The sequence below is a fragment of the Phycodurus eques genome, chromosome 5 (genome assembly GCF_024500275.1).
Source record: "Phycodurus eques isolate BA_2022a chromosome 5, UOR_Pequ_1.1, whole genome shotgun sequence".
NCBI lineage: Eukaryota > Metazoa > Chordata > Actinopteri > Syngnathiformes > Syngnathidae > Phycodurus > Phycodurus eques.
Genome location: NC_084529.1, coordinates 2,426,108 through 2,446,292, shown reverse-complemented (window position 1 = coordinate 2,446,292; position 20,185 = coordinate 2,426,108). Strand labels below are relative to the sequence as shown.

At 43.2% G+C, this 20,185-nt stretch overlaps 1 protein-coding gene across 5 annotated transcripts in view; it reads right to left on the bottom strand.

Moving 5' to 3' along the window:
* Positions 1–1,408: 1,408 nt before the first annotated feature.
* Positions 1,409–20,185, bottom strand: part of hipk2 (homeodomain interacting protein kinase 2) — a 77,028-nt gene continuing 58,251 nt past the window's right edge. Inside the window, exons 6-15 of one of the 5 annotated variants that reach the window (XM_061676808.1) lie at positions 19,043–19,227; positions 18,783–18,945; positions 16,532–16,757; positions 15,862–15,983; positions 12,877–13,004; positions 11,176–11,358; positions 10,378–10,701; positions 9,237–9,496; positions 9,007–9,161; positions 1,409–7,339 (exon numbers count right to left, since the gene is read on the bottom strand). In XM_061676808.1, coding sequence (XP_061532792.1) covers positions 6,875–7,339; positions 9,007–9,161; positions 9,237–9,496; positions 10,378–10,701; positions 11,176–11,358; positions 12,877–13,004; positions 15,862–15,983; positions 16,532–16,757; positions 18,783–18,945; positions 19,043–19,227 — 2,211 coding nt within the window. In that variant the 3' untranslated portion in view covers positions 1,409–6,874. Of the gene's footprint in view, positions 7,340–9,006; positions 9,162–9,236; positions 9,497–10,377; positions 10,702–11,175; positions 11,359–12,876; positions 13,013–15,861; positions 15,984–16,531; positions 16,758–18,782; positions 18,946–19,042; positions 19,228–20,185 lie in introns of all 5 variants that reach the window. The other 4 variants (XM_061676807.1, XM_061676809.1, XM_061676812.1 and 1 more) reach the window with 4 other exon arrangements.

The window sequence follows — 20,185 nt, the reverse complement described above, 5'->3', positions numbered from 1 at the left end:
CAAGGAAGTGCACGATGGAGATGCACAAGCTAATCGTTAACAGTATTAAATCGAGCACAATAAAGCTGTTTAACAAAAGTAAAATCTAGTGACACAGAGAGGGAGTGAAAAAAAGTAACAAAAAGCAATTCGACATGTACACAGCTGCGATTGCATTGTTGAATAAAATTGTAGTGCAGCACAGTTCTACACTAGTGCAAATTGTGCACAATACATAGTCAGCCAACACAGATGGATAAATAGATACACACACACACACACACACACACACATTCACATCAGGAAAAGGAAAACTTGTATAAATATTTTAATACCAAATTTATTCAGCTATCACGAGATTAATAGAGGTTCCCTTTGGCCTCTAAAATGGTAAAAGGCGGTCTAAGTGGTGAGCATGATCTTACATCTGTATGTGTATGGCGAACTACTGCTCGGGTAACATTGGTCAAAGTGCCCAATGGGATTGCTGCACAATCATTTTCAATTTCTTGTCCAAGGGTCTACCAATGTCGTCGGTTTCCTGCGATACGAAACATACCTTGAGGGTCCCCCATAGGTCAAAGTCCGCAGGTGTTGTTAAATGAGGAGAGTGTGCGGGGAACTTGACTGCACCTCTTCATCCTCGCAAATTGTCATCCAGATAAGCTCTGCGGTAGTGTGGCAGTGCACCATCTTGTTGAAAGAAAAATTCTCATTTCCATCATGTTGATGTATAGCAGGTATGCGTAGCGTGGCAGTAACAATTACCTTTGAAGAAAAATGGGGAACTTTAGGTTTATGCACTCATGCAGTTATTTATTAATTACCAATATAGAGTATTTTTTATCTACCTAAGCCACTGCCATATCGTGACAGTAAGAACAATAAAATGCTCTTCAATTAGATGGCAGACTGTACAATAAACCTGTGTATCCATCCAACTGTTGTCATTCAAACAACAGAATAAAACATGGCTTCCTGCTTTGTGTTCAGTTAAACTGGCCCAGATTTGATACCGATGAAGTAAAATTGCGAGTAAATTGAGACAAGAGCATCATACTTTTGGTGACATTTTTGTTTGGTGGTGTGCTGTGAGATTCTGGGTCCTTTGGCTCAGTGAAGGTTGGAAAACACTTGTTCAAAGTAATTAGAGTGGATCCATACGAAGTAACACGATCCCAAAGATGTGCGTCTTGGGAGACGTGCTGTTGAATCAACATTAGAGATTTGGCGTGCGGGCCCAATGAGGACGGAGGAGATGTGAGGAGATTTGGCGTGCGGGCCCAATGAGGACGGAGGTATCCGGTCTCATCCAGCCGAGCGGGACGCGGGCCCGTGCCGAGGGGCACTACCCGCGCGCACAGACCCTTGCCGGTGTGCCAGCTATCAAACGCAGCAACATACGGTACGTAGGGCACAGGCAACGAACTCATGTGACTTAACAGTTTATTGTAAATCCAAGACAAAGTGTGATTACATTTCTACACATATACAATATGCATATGTGAGCATACAAATTGTCATTAATAACTCGATTCACCTCGGAGACCGAAAAAATGATCAAAAGTAACAGTGAATAACAAGCTATAACATAGTTTACCAGATTGCGTGCCCCCCCCCCCCCCTTTCACCCTACTGTTAGTAAAGAGAACAATTCAAAGAGTTAAAGACTTCTACCTGACCAAGCTGCTTATTGTCGAGCATGATCCAGTCAATTCATGACGATATAATTAGTTTCCCACAGCCAAATAGAAATTCACTCCATTTTTCTACAACGAAAATGATTAAGAGAAGCACACGATATCATAATAGTAACACAAGCGCTTAGTAGCAAATGGTTAGGGTGTTTTAATTACCGGTAAGCCTTCGAACTGTCATTGCATTCATTTAAACAGTCTATAAAGCCAGTAAAGTATCCATCCTAATAACACAATTAGAACAGGCAAGAGAACAGGGCGTACACAGAACACTACATCAACAGATAATAATAATGATCATGAAAAATAATGACGTCGTATCCCAATTGAGAAATAAAAAAAAAGAAAATTCAATTAAAAAAGACAAAAAGAGACACTTCACCACACATGAGCTTCTAAACATAATTATTTAGATTATTGGACAAAAAGGAGTCTAATGCTTTCAGAAAATAAACAAATATGATTGCAGTATTGTTGTTTGACTCGCTTATTCGGAATTGTATGAAACAGCGCTTGGAATTTGTATCATTTTTCTCAAATAACAATAAATGTACCTCCAGTTGGATTTTGGGGCATAATTGGGAAAATTTCACAGAAAACTTAGCTTTGGTGCTTTTATTTTTAAACATGACAGCTATCATCTTTTTTTTTTTTTTCTTTTGCAGATTACTACCAATCCACACAACATACTCGGAAACAAATGAGAGGTCTATTCTGACAAAGGTTTGCATGAACAGTATTTAAATGGGAATACAATACTTGCATGGAAACTGATTTGTATTTGTTTTGGTAATTACTGTGATCACATGACACACATCATTAATGATAAACCAAATGGGCCAAAAAGCAGACCTCATTAATAGAATAATAATAATAAAAAAACAAAAAAACATTCTAGTTCTTAAAAAAAAGAAACATTTAAAATTGCAGGATTTCCCACTTTTCCCAATTTAAATGATCATGTAAATTGTGTTACATATGCCATACCCACTGGAATGTTTCTCAGTGATTCCCCAAACCTTTACATAAGCACTTTTTGACACACTTAATGGGAGTAAGTCAATGTTAAAAGAGTGAAATACTGCCTTCTATACAAGTTTCTCGAATTTAAATGACACTTAAAAGCTTTGGAGGTATTGTTGGTTATTTTGAAGGCAGTACGAAAAACAAAACAAAGAAAAAACAGGACTATGCTCACTTTAACAACACAAAACATTTGCACCCCACTTAAGTACATTTTGGTAATCATAAGGTCACTCAATCTACGTCGATGCTCGCTTTCCTGACACCCACCTTTTTTTTTTTTTTTTTAAGTAAAACACAAAACATTGGTTATGTGAAACAAAATGACAGACAACAGCATCATACACTAAGCTATTTTCCACAATGTCTTAGCTGGCTATAGAATTTGAGAAAATATAGAACCTCTAATCACAAGGATAGGGACATTTTACACATCTCACAAATGTGTTCTTGCTAGAGATTTTGTGTATCATTATTGCAAAATGGACATAAATATCCAAAGCTCTTTCGGATGTCAAATGTGACATCACATTCATGTTGTGCACGTGCTCATGCCTTTAAAGGTATTGTTGGTTATTTCTTTATTTTCTAATTAATTGAGTTCCTCCATTGTACTCCATGGCAGACATACTTTTTAAATTTGTACAAAATTCTGCAACAAAAAGTAAATAAGCACTTTTGGAGAAAGGCTAGATTCGTAACTCAATTTAGATATTTGGGGGGGCCAAAATGCTAAATAAATTAAAACAAAAAACAAAACTTACAACTGATGATGTTGCCACTGTGGCAACATTAACTTATAATGTTTATCGCATTTTATGCACATGTGCATTTGTTTGGGGGTGGGGGAGTTGAAATGTCCATAAAAGCACTTGTAAAGCATTTCAACAGGAAATCAGTGTCTTGCAGTGGCTGTGCTTACACATGGCCAATGTGATGTCTTTGGTGCGAGAAGCAAAACGTCTTTAAGAGTGACATGAAGGTGGGTGGGTGGGGTTGCGGGGGGGGGGGGGGGGGGGGGTGTACAGCAGTCTAGCATACAAATGCTTCATTCCCACAAGCTGTGGAATGTTTCAGTAGTCTGTCTCATAACAATTTCAACGAATCTCCCTTCTGCGTGTGTGCTTCGGCCCAAATGGCCTTAAGTTGATGTTATGACAAATATGAACAGAGAATGCCGTAATACATTAACAAATGGTTAAGATGTAACCAGCAACGTTGCTTGCATACCGGGACCAACGGAGTCTGAGAAGAATTTTGTGGAAACAAGTACAAGATGAAAGAAAGGTTTCTTAAAACAATGGTTTACATGTGACACCAAGAGTGGCCCTCAAAATACAAATATCCCATATCGGGTCCTATTAGATCATCGACACACTTTAATCACACATCCACTGAATACTAAATATAGCAGAAGTTAGCGTGACATGTAACGGAAACACACACATTCTGATAGAACATCCACAAGAATTATTGCAACAATCTCTAATCAAAACAAACGTGTACAGCCATGTTAAAAAACAACAAAAGAACAATCACTTCAAATGTACTATGGCATGAAGGGGAAGGGAAGGCTTCCACTAAACCAGCAATAGTTCTCATGTGGTCACTGTGTACTGTATGTATTGTTAGCTATGAGAAATAAAAGTTAAATAAAGCAGCAAACACAAGCGACAGCCCTATTGATTCTCTACGCGTTTATCCCATTCGGCTTGGTGGTGTTCCTGCTTTGAACTGAGCTCGTTTCAACTTGGCCCTTCTAGGGCTATGCCACCCTTGTGGCAATACTGTCCTATAATCTTGCTGGAAAATGTAACAATGACAGCAGTAAAAGGATTCATGTGGCTTCAAATGTGCTCCTACCAAAAACCACTCGGCCTCAGTGTTACTATCAACCTGCTCAGTGCCAACTTGTTATCGTTGTAGAGTCCCAAAGATAGAGTTGCCTTCACTCTCTATCTAAACAGAACCAGTGCTTTTCAACCAGCGACCCCCGACCTTTCACTTGTGTCTCTGTCGTACCTTTCCACACTTCATATCTTGGCTGCAGCTGAGATGACTGTATCATCTCACCCTGCACAATCTCGCCCCAAAACCATGGCACAATCACTTTCTGTCAGGCCCCTCTGCGACTAGCTTTAAAACCCGGAGCGACCTCTGGTGTCTTAACTGCGACCTATTCAGCAAACACAAGAAACGTTATCAATAGTCTTGTTTGAATTAAAAGAAGTAAGCACATTTTAGGTGTCACAGACACTGTGTTCTCACAAAGATTTTGTAGAAAATACAAAAAAACGAAGCAGAGTATTCATCCCTTGCAGTGATGCACTTCAGAAAAATGACATCTTGCCGCACAGAAACACGACAGACTATATTTTGCCACAATGGCACACTGAGTCTTTTGGCTGGAAATAACACAAACATGACACAGAAATGTTAATGAAAAAAGCAAACACAAAAACAACATTAAAAAAAAAAAAAAATCACTGATATCCCTGATAATGATTCCTAATTGTTAATTATTAAGTACAAATGTATCCTGGCTGACAACAATAATCAAAATAACAACAACACAAAGCATATCCAATGTTCAAAATTGATCATTGATTAGAATGTTCCAGATAATGTAAGAACAAACCAAGATCCTATGGAATGGTACAAAACATCTTTCCTCAGAACTGTTAGGGTTATTACACGTGAATGGCAAATATTTGTAATTAAAGTCTCTTCTTGTGTCATTTCCAGCTAAAAGATACTCATTCCACAAGAAATAAAATCACTTTTATGCAATATTTGGCCAGGGTTAGATTCAAGCAGTTAGGGTTAGCAAATAAAACCAATGTATAAATGTTTTTTTGTTGTTTTTTTCTTCTTCTTTTTTTAAATTACAGTGCACAACAACCGCCTAAATTCACGCTGATACATCTACACCACGTACGTTATTTGTATTTCAATCCAGAGCGAGTCCGGAATAAGAATTATCATGAATATTCATGACTTTGGTCAGTACCCCTGACAAGTTACCTCATGCACACATGATAGAAGAGACTCAGCTTCATCAACCTGATGACATGAATCGTCATCTACGCTCCCTTTAAGGACCACGCAGAAGCAATGGGAGCAAACCCTAAACCTGGAAGAGCGCTACGGTGTCCCATCACAAGCCTATCAAAGCAGGACAACACAACTTTTTTTGTCTTGCGTGGTTTTCCAAGTGGAGTAAACTGTCTTGTTACAACTGTAAGGCACTACGAGGGAACAAAACCTATAGGAGTTGGACTACACACATGGCTGACAGTAGCACGCACGCACGCACGCACGCACACACACACACACATACACACACACAGACAATCAAATTGTACATGCCTATGTTATTATAACCACTTTGTGCAATCACGTTAAAAATAAGGAACAAATTAATCTATTGGTATCTGGAAAGAAAGTTTCTTGAAAGTTCTAGAAACTAATGGGTGCAGACTGCTACATTCTATGAACGGGGCCCAGCTAAGACGCCTACAGCTAAAACTGAAGTTTTGAGAAACACAAAAGAAATATACCTATAAATACATTAGAAAAGTTTGTTGTCTTCTGTTGGTTATATTTCCAGAAGCCTCCCGCTTGAGGAGGTGGAGTGGAGGGAGTCACCTCTCTTTTCTCTCAACACCAAAAGTGTGGAAATATGAAGACAGTTCAAGGCCATCGATATTTTTTTTTGTATCTTTGAAGAGCAGCAGGTTTCCGTATTTCACCTTCTCCCAAATGATCTTGGGATTCCGAACTTCCAGTCTGTAACCCCTGTTCAGCAGTCCCTTCCCACAGTTAAGTTGTGTAACACTAATGAGACATGACTTTCCTCAAGGTAAAACAAAAACAAATCAAACAAAAGCTAAGATGGCCCTTTTCAGACAAAAACAATCCAAAGAAATCACCTTGAAATGCGATGCTCTAATCCAACTCCTGTGTTTCCCTTCGAGAACGACGGTGGATGTTTTTTTTTTCCTTCTTTTTTTTCTCCATCATACCTTCAAGTCATATGGGGCAGTTGGATGAGGATTGCAAAGTCCTCTGTCTCTGTTCACAAGTGAGGTTGAGGCTATGTAGGGCGTTGATGGGGCTAAGGGTGGTTGGTGTGTGGAAGCAGCAGTGCCAGGTCAGCCTCTCCAGTGTCTTCTCTAGAGGTAAGGGTACTGGTTGACCTTGGTGGGGCTCAGTGGGTATCCAGTGTAGACAGTGGAAGCAGGCGAGGCGCTGATGTAGGCCTGGTGGGCAAACTGGGCCTGGTACTGGCTGTGGTGCAGTGTCGGTGAGGGCAGTACGTGGTGTCCCATGCTGACCGGAACCTGGTGGACAATGCTTGGCGGATAGCTCCCGTGCTGGACCGTGTGGTGTGCCGAGCCCTGTGACGCCACCAGGTGAGCCACTGTGCCGCCGGAGCCCAAAGCGGTGGGGGCTGTGTAGGTGTAGAGGTGGGGCTGGCTGGAGAGATGCGCGGCAGCCAAGTGGGGATGCACGTTGCCCGTGTGAGAGGGGCTGTTGTGATGGAAGGAGTATGGGGCCTGAGCGGCGATGGTGGGGGTAATGTAAGCTTGCTGGCGGCGATGACCTCCATTTCGGTCTGCTACCATGTGCTGCTGGGCCTGGAGGAGAGGGTGAAAGATGACACAAGGTTCCATTTCCCCCCCCCGTTTTCCACTTAAAATATTTGCCCATTTCAGCTATAACATCTTGCAGTGACAGATATATTGGATGAAGTCAATGGATGAATTCATGAATAGCCTGGAATTCCTGTAATTGCAACTTTACTTCTGTGTTAGCTGTTAGTCCTTTAGTGCGATAGCTGGACACATCTTAGTTCACTTAAATCTAATCAGTCTCTCTACATACATTTAATAACATTCTGGAAGTCACAATGTGTGGCGATGTATTTTGTAACTGAATCCAAACTTCAAGGGCAATATGACGTTTCACCTTCACAGGGCGCTGGACTTAACAGAGTCTGGGGAGCACATCAGGTGAAAAGTGCTTTAGGCGACGAGAGAATGTGCAGAAACCCAGAGCTGACAGAGAACGCTCTCATTTTAGGGGTGATGTCTGGCATAAAGGTGCTTAAATGTAAGATTAAGTGGATGGGAGAAAAGGAAAGTGTGTAGCTGCTTGCCTTTTCTGACCTAAGGGGTTTTCCCACTGCACTCGTTTTGTGCGGCGTTCACCGTGGGGTCGTGCACGGAGAGGATGGCAGCACGGTTCAAGCTTGCAATAGTTGCCACTGGTTGCTAAGCGACCAAGCAGGAAGTAGCCACAGCCTTTTCCCCCTATGTTGGATGTGAAGGAGGCTGGATTTGTCACCTTTGCCACCCCCCTGATTATAAAGGCACGGCAGCATCTCCGTGAGTTATGGCTCATCCGTGAGCTACAGCTCTTTGCAGACCGCTCCAGTTGTACTTGAGGCTTCTTTGAATTTCTCCATGCCCCCCCGTCCCCCCCCGCCACCACTGTAACCTATAACACTGCCGCATTATATTGCTTTTTTTCCCACTCTGAAGTCACTCTGCCACAATTTTTCCTATTGGATGCGCCGTCTGACATCGTTGGCCTTGCGCCCGAATTGAACATTTTTCAACGCTTTGTTATGTGCAGTGTGAAAAGAGCTTTAAGCACTTGGGAGAATATGGATCATAGTTCCTGAAATCCGGGTTACGTCATTGGCGTCATTCATATTTTGGGGGACCACACCCCACCCGTGTGAAGTAGGTCCTCCCTTTGCAGATATCATGGCTTCTACTCTTATGGGAACACTTTGTCTCTGTGGCTTGTTTAAATGCTAAATTTGTCCAATAATGTCAAACAGGCTTTCCAAAATGATGTAAATTTGACTCTTTACTCAGAGTTGCAACCCAGTAAATACTGTCCCAAAACCCATTTTGAGCCCCGAACATGAAATTGTGAAACCTCGATTTGAAGGCAGACTGTCAACGGTTACCGAGAAGGCGTGCTCACAATCACTGTTCTTGTGTATCCCAGAAGGTATTTCTCCCGCATCAAACTAACCCAACCATGCTCTCTTGTAAAATTAAGGGCTACATTGTAAGCGTAGAATTGACCATAGTGGCCTTGTAAGGCACAAAGGGGTCGGGCCCAAAGCCTGATGAGCTTACTTGAATGCATGGTTGTAAACAACCCTCCAATTGATTATACCGGTGTATATACTGTTTGTACAATTTGTACCATTTCAGCTCAAATCTCCGACTTGTGGACATATACAGCGTACAGAAGTGTCTGTGTCATTTGATATATGTCTTTATACCTGGCTGAGATTAAGAGGCTGCTGCTGGAGGGAGTGCGGCCCTGAGCGCTGCTGTCTGTACGATGCAGTCACACCACCTGGGATGTGAGTATTGCCCGAAACCACTCCATTGGAGGATTTGAACTTGTAAGCGGAATTCTGATGGTTCATTGTATCTGCACAGAAGGAGGTGAAAGCTTGTGTCATTGGGAATAGCAACCTACAACTCTTTGGAGAAACATGAGGCTGACTTGATGTGTTACCCGGCATCAAGCGTTCACACTCATTCACCGCCTCACTGGTCAGGGTTTTGAGAGGGGGGATGATGATTGTGCGTGGGTTGCCGTTGTTGTAGTTGTCTAGGACGGTAGTCTTTGTGTCAAAGCCGCTGTTGTTATGGGCGCGTCTAGATTCCACAGTGTAAGGGCTGTTGTTGCTGGAACAGTCGATGTCAGGTGAATCGTGGACAGTCACACAGCTGATCACATTCTTCCTTTGCTTCAAAGATGAGCTGGTGAAAATACAACGGGACAGGCAGCTAGGTTACAAATGATGTCCAACTCCGGAATAAATAAAGTAAGATGAAATACTGGAGGATATACCTGTACAGCAAGTAAGTATGGTGTTTTTGTACTCAGCAGAGTTCACATGCGTAATAGAACAAATATTATCAAAGATGTAACAAGCATTGGGCTTGACAGAGATAATTATGCTCAATTTTGATTGACGCGGTCAGGGAAATATTCATAACATTATATTGGATGTGGATTGCAGTGGTGTAGAACTGCACTGCATCTTTTTAAGAGCTGTTTCGAACAATGCGCTTACTTTATGAAGCATCTGAAGGGCGGCGCGATATTACAAACACATCTGAATATGAACAGAAAACTGCAACCACCATCATACATATTTTCTTAATGTAATAACACTCTGACAGGCAATCAAAAGGGAACATGGCTATCCTTAATGAGGCAGAGCTCTTGTAGTGGATAATAACAAGTGTGCGCAGTACAAATGTGCACAGTACGGTAGTTTGAATAAAAGAACACCAATTTGTCACTGAGAAATTCAGATATGTACGAATAAAATCAAAATAGATGATTGAATCCAATGAGATCAGGCTGGACCCCAATTGTTGGCTCAATAAAAGAAAATAGCTGTGTTGTGTTCTCAAAGTCAAATCAGATTTACACCGCAGTTGCGAGAAATAGCTTCGTCTGGATTCTCCTCTGAGATTGCTATACTTTGGGAATTTTCTAATGACTATAATCAAATATGGCCACTTTCACTCAACACGTGCAACTGAACACAGTTTTGGGTAGCAGTACTGGCGGCAATACAGAAAACCTAATCATAACAATTATTCAATTTCTTCGAAAACGCAGAACTGACCCATTGTTATGTTTGTGGTTGTCTTCCTCATCTGTGTCACTGCTGATGGTGATGATGCTGACCGCAGGGCTGGGCGTGTCAGGGATGATGATGGTCTGTCTGGGGACGTGCTGCTGGTGTGGATGGCTGCGGGTGGTGCTGGAAGCTTGCTCGGCCGAAATAGTCCCCCAACCGCCTCCCCCGCAGCCCTGCGGGGGAGGGCAAATGGAGGCTGAGCTGCTGTGGAGCACGGCGCATCGCGGGGGCGTGTTCTCTTTCACCCTCTTGGAGCGCTGCGGCGAAAGCACTGGCTGCGTGGACGACACTTCATAGGCTGAAGTGTTCCTTCAGGGCAGAACGAAGGAAAAGTAGAAGTGAGCACCGAAAACATGAGACATCGTGCTTTAATAGTAACTACAGTCATGTGCAAAGGTCTCCGACCACCACTGGCCTTGTTGTTTTAATGACCTTTTTCACAGCACTCATTTTCACACGGAAAAACAGTAAGCATTTGATATTTTAGCTGTAAGCTACAATCGTCTAAAGTATAGAACTAAAATAAAATCAGGAAATATTACACATTTTGTGTTGTGAATCTTTATCCCTTTTTCAATGGAACTAGCGGAATAAATTAAGTTGTAATATTCGAATTTATTGAGATGTACCTGTGTGTGGCAAGTAGTGTGTGTAGTGTAACAGAAAATCACAAATGCTTGCCACTTTCGTGTTTTGTTTTTGGTTTTTTTATATGTCACTATAGCATTTCTAATACAACAACGGGTGTGTCGGTCAGCCAATGTAATTGTTATTGCCGCACACCTGGCAGAATTCTGGTGCTGTTTGTTCTTTTTGGAAGAGGAGTTATTATTGGACGACGGTTGCCTCATAACATGTGCCACTCCAACATTGAGCGTCTGGTTGGATGGGAGAGTGACGTGGCCAGCCAACAAGGCTGGCTGCTGCATGATGGGATTGTAATGGCTGCCATGAGGGTGGGAATTCCTGTAGTAGAAAAACAGTTTTCAAACAAAACTGTTAAAAGAAGAACATGGAGCGGACATTTTTTCGCTTGCAAAATCCTACTGGCACCTGGATTTCCTTCCATCAATAATACCTCTTCTGAGAAATAAACAAAAGATAATATATTTCCATTTTGTGGCAGAGAATGACATATTAGTAAAGTCAACTTTTTATTTGAAAATGTACAACTTCTAACCCCTTTGGTCTGTTCAAATCCTTAACATTTTCATATAAACATGATTTTAAGTTAATTTTAAGAACCTCTCAAAAACATATGTTGATACATCAAAATGTAACCAAGCACAGTAATAACCAGAGGGCGTTACATACAAGATCTATTATCGTAGTTCCCCCCCGCCCCCGCCATGAGCCAGCAGGTGTCAGTAGTAACTTAAGAAAAAAAAAAAAAAAAAACACAAAGAAGATAAGATGATTAGAGGGAATACGTGAGGTACAGAGCAAAGAGGGAGGGCAGAGGAGCTGACACCAGCTGCGGAGTGATCGCTCTGCAGAGGAAGTGGCACACTTTCCCGATTGTCTCTCTGTGGACCACAGCGCTACAGCAGGAGAGGGAGAGACAAGCGAGGAGAGAAGGAGGTGGGTTGGGGGACAACGGGGGGTGGGGGTCATCACAGATGGACGGTTGAGAATGAGTCTAAACATACATGTCCCCCGCAACTCTGCACGTACACATGATAAACCCGCATCCTGCTTCTCTCTCTGCAGATTGCCTTCTCGCTTCAGTCCATCCATTTTGTCAAGGCGTCTCACTGACAAGCATCGCGTCTCTCCGTGTTCGTCTTGCCCATCTCCCGGAGGTGAATCTGCGCTTAGAAACGCACTAGTGTTCTTGTGATACGATAAAGATAAAGGACAGGCTGTCAGGGAGATACTGACTCCTCAGTCAATCACTTTTCCAACTTCATATATTACTTTTGGAGCTCTAACAGCCATGAAGACGATTCTGTGATTTATTGTGCTGTGTCTATGAATGCCTTTGTATTCTCAAAGTGTTAAAATGACAAAGTTTGGAGACACTTCTTCATGATATTAAATGACAGCGTGTGTGGAAACCTTGCTGAGAGCATGTTGACAGAGGATCACAGTAGGGATGCAAAAGAATACAACATTTCTGGCACATTTTTGGCGGGTTTAGCTTGAGTATTGTATTTTTTCCCCCCCCCTTTAAACTCTTAAAGAAGAATGTACATTTTGCATTGGTTCATTTGTGAATCTAAATTTGATTAAGTTCTTTCAATGAACAATGGAAAACATGTGGACTCGAATGAACAAATGTTGTACTACCATTGGCCTACATGTGATGTGATGTGATGGAGGAATGCAGAGTGCATACTGTCGCCTATGTAAGAGTATAGCCCTGTGTAAGTAGCATGCTGTTTTCACGAGACTGCGGGATGTTTTAAAGTAACCCTAGCCACAACACACACACAGGGTCAAGATGGGCCGAGTAGTTTAAGGGGAGGAAGTGCTGTTGTTTACCTCCAGTTGCTGAGAGGCTGTGCGCTGCTCATGGAGTCGGGGATGACGGCGGCATGCTGAACGGAGCTGTGAGTGAGCTGCTGCCAGGCTGGAGGCAGCAGGATCTGCTGGGTGCCGCTGGGCCAAGCCTGCTGAGGTCGGACGAGACACCAGAAATAGAAAGTGGAAAGGAAAAAGACAGCAAAGGGAGAGACATTCATCTACTGTGGAAAGTTTATGTCGAAACATGACTACATGAGATCTTGGGATGATCAGTTTTAAGGGTGTGATGAATCCAAGTCTCACAGCAATGGCAAAGCAAAAACAGGAACTAATATGGGCTTCAAGAATACACTCTTTGACAAAAGAGATAAGACCAGGACTAAACCACATTTACATGTTTTCTCTGTGTGTGTGTGTGTGTGTGTGTGTATCCATTTGTGATAGACTAGACTTTAGTTTTTAGTTATTCAAGTTGTGGCAAAAGCAACTTTGGCATTTGTAAACAAGAGAAACAGGCATGGAGTGTGTGCGTGCGTGCGCACCTCTGCTTGCCTGAGCATGTTTGTGTGATACTCAGTGTAACACTAATAGTTTAATGCAGTTCTATTGATTAGTACTTTAATGTCAGGGCAACTGAATCGTTCATTTAATACCCTTTGCGCATCAATTTACAAAGGCATCAGTATGCGTTGCGGTGCATGTACGTTTAAATATTGTGAAAGGAAGAGAGAAAAGAGCAAGCATGAGAGGGGTGCCATACAGTATGCAAAGCAGCTAATCGGCACACATGGCGAAATTCCCCCGTATTTATTTATTTTTTGATTATTATTATTATACTTTTTTAAAAATCTCTTTACATTGGATGCTTTGGCTGAGGAAGTTTCCTTTGTCCAAGTCTGCCATTGCAGGCGGCGTCTTCCTCCTCGGTGATTTCTAATGGAACATTCTGGCGCTTGAGATGATGGCCTTTACCTCTAAGGCTTTTTATCAACATGCCATTATGACATGCTAATCCATCCATCCATCTCCTGCTCCTCCTCCTCCTCCTCCTCCTCTTGCTCACCACTCGTGGCTCTCTACATGCCTCTCTCACTTGGCGTCTGTGTTGTGTAACCAGTCTGTCTGCCCTGAAATGGTAACCCAGTTAAGAGGCCCTTTTTTTTCTACTCACAGAGCCCACCAGCACTATCAGCAGCCTGCCGCCTCCCACCTCAACCCAACCAACGCTCCCCGGGTGAAAGCCCTTTGTCACCTCGGGGCTCTGAAAGCCACAGCTCTCACTCCCTGATTGTTTCCACATTTTCTGCATTCCTGCACCAGATAAAAGTTCTGTTGGTTTCCCTGCCACACTGCTTTGGGGCGTTCTTCTCCGTGCACCCCCATGAAGGTTGGGCATACCCTTTAAGAGGTGGGCATAGTTGGCGTCGGGGGGGGGCAACACTGAGGCAAATGTGGTGAGAAAAGAAAAGCAAGCCACCACCAATCGACCCAGACCAGAGAGCCCTCACACAGTGAACGGAATAAACACAGGCATACACACATACAGGCAGTTATTAGGTGTGCTGCATGCTGGCCCATATAAACCATCTGCTAATGTTAACGACTATCTCGTGCCTTTTTTGAAAATGCATCGACACACAGAGGGTTTGGTGTCGAAAAGCACAGTGGGGATCTGCACTTGAAGCAAACGAAAAATGTTATTTACATTTCCTGCACTCTTTAGCAGACATGAAATTTTGTCCTATCCATCCATCCATTTTCGGAGCCGCTTCTCCTCACTAGGGTCGCGGGCGTGCTGGAGCCTATCCCAGCTGTCATCGGGCAGGAGGCGGGGGACACCCTGAACTGGTTGCCAGCCAATCGCAGGGCAAAATTTTGTCCTAAGGAGATTCATTATGTATTGAAGAATTTGGTGAATCTAGGAATTATCTGGTCTTTCGGGGCCCAATTGAAGCTTCCCCTGACCTCTTAAGGTCCTCTGAGGCCTCTAATTCGGAGCGGCTGATTCAGAAGCAGCCCTAGAGCTAATCACCATTTGGTATCTGACAGATTAAGCCGCCATAGAAACACAGGCATGCTCTCACACACATACACACACACTCAAGGGCTTTGCCGCCTGTGTGCCTGCCTGCCTACTGCATGATTAACTGGAGATAAGGGAGTGCTTCAAACTCCCGTGATTCTCAGAGATATTTAAAGCCTTACTGGAAATTTCCAAGGGGAAGAAGGCGGAGTGGTGACGGAAGTGCTTGACAGTGCACATTCACGCTTTCTTCCTATAACATTCCATTAACAGCGAAATGTCACCGGGGCTTCTGAAGGCCTTCTGTGTGAAAGGCTCTTGCCCAATGTGCTCCAAAGTGTAGCAGTTTCAGCTTCCAGGAGAGCAAAGCTGCATAGACAGCCAGTGAGGTCGACGGAGAGGGAGCGAATGGAAGCAATGCAAGGGAAAGTTCAACCTAAATGCACTCCAAAAAAAAGAAGGGCAAAAAAGCTGGCAGCAGGGACCAGGTCATCAACATTTCTAGCCTCTAATCGATAGTATTTTTAGTTTCGTTGTGAAGGTTTCCAAATACCAGATGCCGAGATGTCTTTTCTTCTTCTATAATATCAGTAACTGACAAGCACGTCAATCATTAAATCTATACCGTAAGGACAACTATATTGAGACACAGCTCCTGATCAATAAGAGGTACTACTGCACAAAACAAAAGTCCATGGTGGCACGGAAGAGTTCTTATTCAACCTCTTCAAACAACTTTGGCATGAACTACAAAAGAGATCCGAACCTCTCTGATGTCCACCAGTGTCCTCTAACTTCACAAATGTTCTTCAGAAAGACTGGACAAAAAGAAAATCTTTCAAAAAGTCTCCCCAGAAGTGTGGAGGCTGATTTAACAACGACTTTATACTTTTCTTCATTTTAACTTTCTGTAGGTGGAATGGCCCATTTCTGCCCACACAGTGTATATTAGTATAATTTCAAATGGAATGCCTTTGTACCTGAGTAAGGAGGCCCGGTTGGATCTGCAGAGGCTGGGCGCCGGGGGCCTGTGTCACTATGGGAACAGCATTCTCCATCCGCATGGAGAAACCGTTGTGCTTGGAAGGCGATGCCTGCAGTCCTGTGAAAGAGCAGAAAACAAACAAAAGGATGTCAACTAATTTTAATTCAGCAACTCTTATTAGAAGAAGGGAATGATTGCGTTCCGAATTATGGACAAAGTGTACCATCTATTTCACAGAATATTAACAAAGAGAAAAATAAAAACCATTGCCTCAAAGCAATCTTGGCTGTGGGACGTGTTGAACTGTTCGGGTGAACATTTATTTATTGCCTTTTCAAGTTAGCATGGGCTAGTTGTTGGTAGAGTAAAACTGACACTGCTGGGAGTGCAGTTGGCTGAGCTTCGCAGCTAAAAGCAAAAAACATGTCAGAAAGGGCCCATCTTTGCACATGGGAGAACACAAAAGTGGATGAATTTGACTCGATAACTAAGTTGCGTCTTGAAACAATGACTACTTTTAAGCTTAATAGTAACCACTTGAATTTATTTACATAAACAAAAACATTGTGGAAATACGTTGGGTTTTGGCTTCAGATCTCCAAAGGCTTTGTTTTTATCACAGTTCCCTGTGCGCTAATGCATTCTGACTGCTACGACCTCTTTACCTTGGAAGCCAGGAGGACAGACGATGAGCGCCTGCTGGAAGGGATCGGGCCGGGCAGCGCAGAGCTGAGGAGCCCCCGTCTGCAGGGGCACGCTCCTCTGGGCCACAGCTGCCATGGAGGCAGCGGAGGGCTGGTAGAGTGCAGATTGGTAGTTTAGTATGGAGACATCGGGACTTGCAAAGGAAAGGGTGGAATTGTTGGTGGAGGAGGGAGCCAGGTTGGTGGCCTAAAGGAATGATGGAACCAAAATGGGGGGGAGGGGGGGAATGAGAGGGTGACACTGAAGTGAGTAGCGGGTAGAATTGCTCCAAGGTGTGAAAAACAATAAGGATTAAAGGAGGCACAATCATGCCATCAATAGAAGGTGGATTGCCAGGTACTGATGGAAACCCCAAAAAATAATGACAGACAATCAATGCGCAAAATAGGAAATTAATCAGGCGTGACGGAGCACCACTCCACGTTTAAACTAAATGAATGTATTTTGAGAATAGTGTGATTCTGCTGTGCAACAATAGTTAAGCTACAAGCAAACGACATGATCTGAATAAAGCGACCAGCACTTCGCACGCTGTGCGTTTCTTTGAAACAATGCAACGATTGTTTGTTTCTTTTAAACAATGCAAGAATTGTTGCATTCATTGATTCAAATATCTGTTTAAAAATGATACAAAATCACAACGAGCCTCTGTAACGAGCTGCTGGGAAATCTGCCATTTCATGTCGCAGCCGACAAATCAATATGCCTGACGCGAGTCATTTTTCCCCTCCAACAGTCATTCATCAATTATGTAACCTTCTCACCCAAGTCCAACATGTCTTGACCATAAATTAGCCGTGTGGAATACTGCAATTCCCAGGCTTCCCAAATTCAAACACGTTTGGAGACACTATTTGCTCAGTTTATGCACATGATTTGCTTTGAAATACATCACCACCGTTTCGCCTTTTCATGACACGCGTACATATGGCCGGACATAAGTACATAGCCAGCATTTTCATTTTTCATTTACTGTCTTTAACGTGCTCGATCAACACAAGGGGAGGGGACGTAATCAATATGGCACTGTGACATTCATCATAAACAAGCGAAAGAATCTAAATACAAGGCAAAGATGATGTCCTGCTTTGCAAATAATCATCTGTTTGTAAGATCACCAGAACTAAAGGATAGTTAATCTGCGTAAGTCACAGCAAAAAAATCAAGTTACATCCTACGGAGCGTGAGAATAGAATTGAAGATAACGATATTTAGATTGATATGCTAGTAAACAGGTTTGGGATTTGGAATTTAAATCCTGGCAAAGTCAAAAGTCAGCAGTCCCAATTCCCCACCATACAGGAGAGGTAAAGCGCCATGAGCTCAAACCAGGGAAAATGGAGAGAAATGAAGAAGATAGAGGAGGACAGGAACGAGAGAAGGGAAGGAGACGAAAGGGGATTGTTGAGGCCTTAAAGCCCCAGAATGCAAGATAAGCAGGAAGCAGGGCTTGTCATGTGTGCAATCAGCACTTGGTGACAATCCCATAGGACCTGGCTGCAGACGGAAACGCAGCCAGACAGCTATACAAGGTAGAAAGGCGGGATCGTAGGCCAGGGAATGTGCACACGCATGGGGGGGCGGAAAAGAGGCAAACGGCTGGTTATGAGCTGCTAAGCTCGTCACATTTAAAGCATCAATATGTCGTCATTTTTTGCTTCGATGAAAGCTTCAAAACCATTTGCATACGTGGTTTGAAATGCCGAGAACAGCATTTCCGTTGCTCCGGATCACCTGTTAGGAGGTCAATTATTTTTGTCTGTTGTCACTTGCCTGTCTGTGGTGACACTAATGCTACTTTGGAGTTGTGTGCAGTGCCTCGACAAATGCTCATGCATGCAAAAATGAGGACATTTTACAATGACTGGTAGGTTTCCTAGTGTTACATGAATTGGCTTGCCGTCTTCGCTTCTGATCGAGTCACTATCTATGAACAAATTCAAGTCTTCCTGCCCGTCAATTTGTCATGAGCCAAAGTAGGGGCTCAACAGTAAATCGCACTTTACGACAGTAGGGGGAGCCCTGGGGCTAAAACACATGCACTGTCCTTTACTGGCCAACAGTGTTCTCGACTGAAATGAAATGAATTGCTCATTGTCAGCGTGCCCATATGAGACCGGTGTTGTCCAGCATTGCAAACACAGATTTGACACACCAATACATGTCACTGTTGCGTGACAGACGGAGGACAAAAAGGGTGTTGAGTGTCACCTGGCTGTGCACAGTGTTGAGCTGGTTGTTGAAGGTCATGGTGAGGTTGGTGGAGGTGCTGGGGGCCACGTGGGCGATGAAGGGCGTCTTGCTCTGGTTGACCGTGTCGTACATGTTGACGCGGCGCTTACAGATCTCCATATTCTGGAAGCATGACTTCACACTAGGAAGTGACAAAAGAGGGAATGCTGAGTGGCAGATACAAATACACCATTAAAGAAGAAGAAATGGAGATAAATTGGTCAAATAGGAGTTCATACTGAGTGCTGTGCGGGAAATCGAGGAGATGCGACATGGTAACAAAAGGATGGTTGAGTGTTTCAATAGGTGTGATTCTCTTGTCTGCGTCAATGGTCAGCATCTTGGTTAACAAGTCGATGAACTCCCTCCTGTCAGCTTTCTCTGCCAGCAAGTCGCTCCCCTCCAGATCTGACGTCATGTTCACCTGCAGGCAGCGAATAGCGGAACAGTCAAGTGCGCACGCTTGTGTATTTGTAGAAGGTTGAACATGAGAGAAAATCCCCACGTAGCTTTTTCCCATGCTGGACAAATCTGCAACCTCATCAATTCAGGTGTCACCAGACCTTGCTCTGGAGTGACATTATAAACATTTGCACTGCTATTTGTAGTGCCACTTGAAATATCTATACAGTATATCCATTGCTGAGTTGTGAAAACACGAGTCAATAAGAAACTGAGAATTCGACATCTGGAGAAAGAAGAGATTCATCCATAAAGGACGCCAAAAAGCTGACATGAACACGTTCAGTAGCATCACGTGCCTTAATATGTCTTTAAACCTTGTGGCTCAGGTTGTGGCTAAATGCTCGTTTGAGCAGCACATTCCTGCTCGCGTGCAAAGTTACATGGAGAGCACGCATTGCTTTAACTTCGGGTCTTCTGTCTTGCACCTGGGGCCACGGATCAGCCAAAACAGAGCGGAAAACTGCTCATTGCTCCAACTAATTGAATCTGCAAGTTCAATGACAATATGCAAGCTCACCTGGAATTTCAAGCCGATGGACATTTTACACTGATTAAACGCTCTCGGGTCTTTTCTTTCTGCTGTTTCCTTGTGTTGAATTTTGGTTACTGCTAAATGCGCCATCAATTTTCTATGGCACTTATCCTGTTCCGACTGACAGGCAAGTCTATCGTGGTCTCACCTCCCGGGGGAGAGGCACTACACCTTCAAGACTGAACAGCTGTCGCAGGAATGACACAGAAAAAGACAGTTATTCCCACCTATTGGCAAGTTATAGTCTTTAACTAAACACGGTTTTTGGACGATGGAAGGAAGAGGGGAAATGTTTTGCAGCCCAATATATCTTTTTTAATTGATAGTTTTTTTCCCTCCATCTAAATTTGATGAGACCATTCCCGTCACAAAACAGAAAACAGTT